Here is a 7,098-nt window from a genome sequence, read left to right on the forward strand (position 1 = left end):
GAGTGCGGGTTTTTGATGTTTGTCTCTTTCTTACTGTTTATTCATTGTCACATGCTGTTTTTATTTTGTTTTTTAATTATGTAAAGCACCTTGAAATGCCTTGCTGCTGAAATGTGCTATACAAATAAAATTTGATTGATTGATTGATTGATATATATATATATATATATATATATATATATATATATATATATATATATATATATATATATATATATAGTTTTTAAATGCCTAAAGACTAATTTCAAGTAAAGTTTTATCAATAAAAACACTCCTAACATTCAATTACAACTGTTCCTCAAAAGTGTCTTATTGATCCAATAAAATATTATAAAAATAAACACCTGTTGGGCTCCATATGTCCATCCCTGTTTGATCCGATCTCTGGCCCATAAGTTGTGCTCGTTCTCTGCTAGCAAGTCAACCACCTCCTCGTCGGCTGAACTGAGAATAACTTGGCTTGAGTCAATTGGTGCAGGCCTGTAGCCACAGGGCAGCTCATACCTGAGACAGAAAATGTTAAATATAATTGGTCATGACCCGAACCGGAGTTGAACATTAACTGAAGCCTATTGTCTTTTGATTTTATAGGATTTCATTAATAAGGTAGTGGTTGCATTACTAATAGTGGAGTCAAATGCCCTGGGAGAACGATATGCAAAGTCACCAAATAAAATTACTTGGCATGAAGTCTCATGTATTTGACACGCTCCTCTGCGAGGACATCTCTCAGAACAATGTGGAAACCGAAGGCAAGAAGAGTCCTTCAATGAATGAACAGAAACAGCAAGAAAGCAGACACAGAAGGTTCTGATAATCAAACACAGCACCACTTTGTGGTATGTGGTATTAATTGATGCAATGAAGCCCACTTGAGTGTGTCCTGAGCCATTTGAAGGTTCTGGTTTCTCTCCTGTTCTGGGAGCTTGGAGAACTCCACCACACAAGGATCATGTAGTTTACTTTCATCTTTCACCTGTTTGGAAAAAAAAAATAGTTTCTGTTAATCTGTAAGCACTAAAGCCCCTAGCTTTCTACACTTTTTCAGCAAAATATTATTGTTGTTGTTTTTTTATCATATTAAAACTTTTCTTACTGGTCCATTTGTCCATCCAGCTTCAATCTTGTCCTTCAACCAGAGCTCATGCAAATTTTCTGCCATTTTTTCTTTGATGTCCTCAAGTTGTGGAGGTAACACAATCTGTAAGAATAATACCTGTAACTACACCATTTCATTATGATGTATAGTTTTTGAGTGAATAAGCTGTTTCAAATCTTTGAGGTTTTTATAGTCTTAAACAATAAATAATACCTTGTTGGTGTCTACAGGTGAGGGGGTGAAGATAACTGGAGTGACTGGCACCAGAGGGCCAATAAGCTCTTTTTTCCCTTCTTCACAATCTAAGATGTACTTCTGACATGGTTCCACCTTCAGTTTGACTTTTGGAAGCAAAGCTTCAGAGCATGAATCATATCCTGGTGGAGGAAGAAAGCGAAACTCTCCATGTCGACCACCAAACAGAAAACGAACCCTGATTTTTAGGGAGAATACAAAAAATACAATTACCGGTACTATTTTTAAGACTTTAAAAAACAGAAACAGTACAACAAGTCTAATTATGGTATGTTTAAGATTGTTAGCTAGTAATATAGAGAAGGCTAGTGTAATTAGAACAAAGTCAGCACAGTAAACTAAAAGCAAAATACAAGAAAGTAGAACAGTTACTGACCTGACTCCAGCAGAGAAGCTGACCACAGGATAAAGAAGTCCATTAGCACTGAAGTTCTCCAACATGCCCTGCACCGGCAGACCGTTGACCCGGAAAGAGATGCAAGGACCAGTGAGGTCAAGACAGCAGCTAACCACATCATTATCTTTTAGCAGGTGGGGGAAGGGAGAGCTGACTCTGCGGCCCACGCAGCCTGAAGTTCAGGAGAGACAGTAAATCAGTCTTCACGCTTCCAGTTTCTCTCTAATAATTTATAAAACCCAACAGCTAAAACATAGAATGTTGAGTTATTAAAGGACCAATTCTTTCATACAACAAAAAATGTTAAATTTATTACACAGATTACAACTTAGACTTCAGAAACATGCCTCTCGCCCCTGTGTATCAATATATTATTAATAGGCTAACAAAATTTTGTTGCCACATTTACATCAATTGGAATTTACAATCAGTGTCACTGCACTTTCTAATTCCAGATTTAATTATAATGGTTCATAAATAAATCTAATTTCTGCTAAATCCCTCTGTGTCAGTGTTGTACTCAGAATAATGATTCACTGTAATCTCCTCCAGTTTCTTTCTTTTATGAACACAAACTTTTATGTTAATTGATTTTTACTAATGATATTTTTAATCCTGCTTTTGGCTTTGTAATTAATTATTTTGCTTAGTTTTAAACATAAATAAGTATAATGTGCTCTATTAGTACTTAATCTTGTGTTTCATAGTTTAGTAAAAAAGCTTGAATTAATATTGTTGTTATCTGAACCCCATACACATTTTTGTGTGAATTCATACTTTTCTGGTTATTTGTCACCCATACTGTATAGATAATCATAATTAAACTCTCAGTATAAGAAAAAATGTTCACTTTTTTGTCCCCTGATCAATTTAAATAGATTTACACAAGTTCTCTACAACATCATACACTGACAATAACTAATTGACAATAAGTAATTTTTTTACTTTTACTAACCTGACCAAAGGTGTAGTCCATCAAAACCATAGGAGTAGAGGTCATCTCCCACTCCATTTCCCCCCCAGCTGTCCCCTCCCGTGGGCCGGGGCTGGTAGCCTTTAGTGAAGGCCCAGCCAACACGCAGATGTGTCGGTTCAGGTGTGAGGAAGGGGTCGACATGATCCACAACCAACTCGTAGTACCACCTCCGATGTTGGGCTGAGGACTCCCCCACATCCAGGAAGATGTTTGATCTCATGCTTTTGTTTGTGGGGAGAACAAAATTAAAAAAAAACCAAAGAGAACGAAAGATTGTGGCACATTCCTTCACCAAGATTTTTGTATCATGATTAGAACAGTTAGAGTTATTTTTAGTATAAAAACAGCTTGGAAAATGATTTAAAATAAACTCAGTAGTTCAGTTTTATTTTTATTTTTATGAAAACTATGTTAAGAAAGTGTGACAAATTATTTAGGTACTCTGGTGTAATTAGCAAGCAAAGTCTCTCTTTTAGAAATAAGACAATATTCCTGATATTCTTGATAGCCATTTGTCAAAGCAGGGTCAGCAGAGAAGCAACATTTTGTAATCTCATACAACTTAAACTCAATATTTTAAATCTGTTGGAGAAAACCTTTTCTTGTGGATATTTATACTGCCACCTTTGCTTTAGACGGTGACTTCTGTGTCACTACGTTTTCCTCAGCCACAGAAGGTCTGTTGCAACACAGTCTGTGGTCTGTGTAACACAGCCTGTGTGCAATGCAATGTTGAAAAATGGACCTTGTTATACTGAGCAAGTTTGTGTAACTGCACTAAAATCGTCTTTATTGCTTCTCCAAACGTGGGGAGCGACCAGTTAATTCAATGACAAAAAGCCACTGACAACTCAGGAACTTCACACAACTCCACTTAAAAATAAATAAAAGAGATCACTGTTTAAAGCTAAAGGGTAAAATAAGAAATTTGCAGCCTTGCAGGGTTTGTGACTGAACAGCAAAATCTAATGTTGACCCGAAATATAAAACACTGGAAACTTAATCTCAAGTATAGAAAACAGCACCTGGATGCTTACTTTTTTTCCAGAAAATCTTTAATCTTTAATTCTGAGCCTGTTTGACTAAAAAAAAAGAGGATTAATTTTTTTTTTACTTTAAATTGAAGGACACCTAGAACTTTGCTAGCTGCATAAAACTACATACACACTACTGTCAAAAAAGTTTATATGCAGCTAATAGAAGAATCCCAGACGAAGGGAGGCTCTGAACATAAATACAGGATTATCTTCACCTACCAAGCAGTGGTGTCCCAACCCCAACCTTGGAAACTACTGCCTGATTTCATGCTGAGATCAGGATCACTGAACTCTCAGAGTGGAGAGAGTATTCAGGAACTCAGACAACTCTGGACATAATGTCATGTGAATGTCAGAACTGACGTTTCCATAAAATCTTGTTTTTAATCATATTCTTAAATCATAACAGAACAACACAGTTTTGACTAAAAATAAAAAAACATGACAATTTTTTTTCCCCAGTCAAAATAATTTTGGAGACGAGAAAAAAAAATAGATCTACACCATATCATCTACACCGTATCCTATGACTGAACTGTCAAAATATGTTTTGCAAGGAGGAGAAGATAGAGGAAAAAATAATGAGATTTTAAAAGACAACTAAAACAGATCTTATAATAACTTGTTTAGTTGATGAAGAAGTAAAAGTAATAAAACAAGAAATGAAGAGCAAAGCTGGGGAATAGATTGATCAGGTGGAGACATTAAACACAGACAGATATAAGCTCTGAGCAACAAAACGGCCTGCAGACAGAGGAAAGCGTGATAAAAGGATTCAGCTGCTGCTGGAGAAAAGGGCAAATTGAAAAAAAATAAAATAAAACACCACATGAGCTCAAAGGGGAGAAAAGAATCCAATGTGCCTTCAAGATCAGACTGGCACAGCATGCACAAAGTACAACAAGAGGGAGAAGAAGTGTGTGAGATATGATGAAACTGATTAAAAATTGTCCAAAAATTAACTCTGATGATTCATGCGACCTCAGGCAGCGAGATCGTTTTTTTAAACAGTCACTGAAAGAAAGCAACCTTGATGTGCTCTGACATCAAATTTGCAGGTCTGATGTTTTCAGAGAAAAACAAGTGGTGCATCAACAAAGAAGCATCACTAAACAAGAAAAGTAAGTCTTGAATTAAAGTAAAAAAAGTATAAAAGATAAGACTGTGTTGAAGAGAAATCTGAGGAAAACCCAGAGAAGGACAGACACTAATGAGTAGTTCTCTGACAGTAGAGAAAAGCAAGAAAAAAAATACTGCCTGTTTTGACATATTTAATTATTTTGCTGTTAACTTTTGTGTTTTATTTTGGTGTGCTGTGAACAACTTAAAAAACTGAGCCCAAGAAAAGTCAAAATGGAGAGAACTTCAACAAAGTCCTGCACAACAGAATAAGCCAGAATATCAGAAGGATAAGTCAGAGGCGTACACATAAATAAATGAAGTCGGATTCGGAGAAAACATTTCAAAAGTACCTGGTGACCTGATTAGTTAGGCGCGTCTGAAGTAGCAAATCTCTGTCTGGTAGCAAGCTGTCACAGATGAGGTTCTGATTGGAGCGCACTGCCACACCATGGCACACACACAGAGAGCTCAGCACCTCCAGCACCTGGAACAACACCCGTCAGCACTTCATGCAGCAGCAACAGCTCAATAAATGGAAGTGATTAATGGCAAGTCACAGATCACCAATAGCTCTTCATAACAGCTACCCATCTCTTATCTTACACTGCAAAAACAAAAGCAAACCTTGAGAGGCTTCTTTTAACCAAGACAACAGTTATGGCTTTTTACAATAAGTTTGAACTGGTCAAACATGATAATAACTACTCCTTTTGGTTAGAGTGAATTTTTTAATGAACATTATTCAAAGCAAACACAAAACAGAAGCCAGTTTCTACCTTGTGGTTGTGTCCATGCTTCTCTAAAAATGAGATAATAGTCTTAATATGTTCATCCTTGATGGCATTCAGTGCTTCGGGACTTTCCACCAGAACACAGTGGAGAACCTCCAAAGCTCCTGAAAATGCAAATGCCTGTTACTTCAAGATAGGAACATTGAACATATATATGCACACACAAATATTTTGATGGTAAATACGTACAGAAAATGAGACTGTATGCCATATAAACATTGATGTTAAATTACTGAACTCTGACACCAACTCATTTCCAAACGTTTTACTGTGATGTAAATGTTTACAAATCCAACCAACCAGAGGCTGCTTCCAGCCGGTCCAGCCTGCTAATGAGCCAATCCACAGAACTTGAGAAATGTGCACAGTTCACACGGTTTCCACGGATTAGAGCAGCTAAAAGTTACAAAAAAAACACATACACACACACACACATATACACATATATATATATATATATATATATATATATAGATAGATAGATAGATAGATAGATATATTAGTTAAAAATCCACAGATTGTTAGACACTAAACAGAAAAATTGTGAATCTGCTTGCTGAATCCTTACCTAATAGCTCATAGAAACGATTAATGATGGCCTCCCACCCTTCTCCTGTGTCACTCTGAGCAGCCTCAGTGAAATGAGAAGCACCACTATGTTGGTGCAGATGGTCAATACAATCCAGGACCAAATCTATCACACCCTGAGAGGAAAAGAATGTTAGTATACCTTATAAAACATGTAGCACCTTTATGATAATTGGTATGTTTACCTCCTCTTGAAACATGTTCTGCCGTTTCTTCAGTGCTGTCATGGTTTTGTGTTTGGCTTCATGACCTTGGCCCTCCAGTGGAGGGTGGAAATATTTGATAAGATCCTGGAGACTACATGTAACTGTCTCCATTGGCAGGCTGATTGAAGGGATGTTTCCTTCTTGACTAAAGCCATTAAATTTCCTAAGAAAATAGTATAGTAGTACAGATTTTATATTCTTTATTATGACTGACAAAGGATGTTTGTGTTTTCCTGATGTTGAATCAATGCCCAAGATCAGGCATTTTAAACTTTTATTACAGGGTAAAACATTTTGTGCAATAAAAATAAAATATGTCCTTGTTTTTTTAAGTATTTACCAAAACAAACCAGTTGAACTAAAACAAGTTATATTGTCTTTGACATTTTTCTTCCAGTGCAGAGATAAAAAAACATTTTCCATCATATTAGATTATTCTGACACAGCAGGTCACAGATACAATATAAGTTAGACACAAGGGTAAGGCATACAATATCCATCCATCCATCCATTCTCTTCCGCTTATCCGGGGTCGGGTCGCGGGGGCAGCAGCCTAAGCAGGGAGACCCAGACTTCCCTCTCCCCAGCCACTTGGGCCAGCTCCTCCGGGGGAATCCCAAGGCGTTC

The 7,098-nt window shown here is 36.8% G+C and overlaps 1 protein-coding gene across 1 annotated transcript in view; it reads right to left on the reverse strand.

Moving 5' to 3' along the window:
* ryr2b (ryanodine receptor 2b (cardiac)) overlaps window positions 1-7,098 on the reverse strand; it is a 62,044-nt gene that overhangs the window by 46,642 nt on the left and 8,304 nt on the right. Inside the window, exons 13-24 of the mRNA XM_037973647.1 lie at window positions 6,451-6,634; window positions 6,246-6,381; window positions 5,978-6,073; window positions 5,663-5,781; window positions 5,237-5,370; window positions 2,707-2,948; window positions 1,731-1,923; window positions 1,313-1,532; window positions 1,097-1,201; window positions 873-976; window positions 681-764; window positions 345-504 (exon numbers count right to left, since the gene is read on the reverse strand). Coding sequence (XP_037829575.1) covers window positions 345-504; window positions 681-764; window positions 873-976; window positions 1,097-1,201; window positions 1,313-1,532; window positions 1,731-1,923; window positions 2,707-2,948; window positions 5,237-5,370; window positions 5,663-5,781; window positions 5,978-6,073; window positions 6,246-6,381; window positions 6,451-6,634 — 1,777 coding nt within the window. The remainder of the gene's footprint in view (window positions 1-344; window positions 505-680; window positions 765-872; window positions 977-1,096; window positions 1,202-1,312; window positions 1,533-1,730; window positions 1,924-2,706; window positions 2,949-5,236; window positions 5,371-5,662; window positions 5,782-5,977; window positions 6,074-6,245; window positions 6,382-6,450; window positions 6,635-7,098) is intronic.

The sequence above is a fragment of the Kryptolebias marmoratus genome, linkage group LG22, assembly GCF_001649575.2.
Source record: "Kryptolebias marmoratus isolate JLee-2015 linkage group LG22, ASM164957v2, whole genome shotgun sequence".
In the NCBI taxonomy this organism is placed as follows: Eukaryota; Metazoa; Chordata; class Actinopteri; order Cyprinodontiformes; family Rivulidae; genus Kryptolebias; species Kryptolebias marmoratus.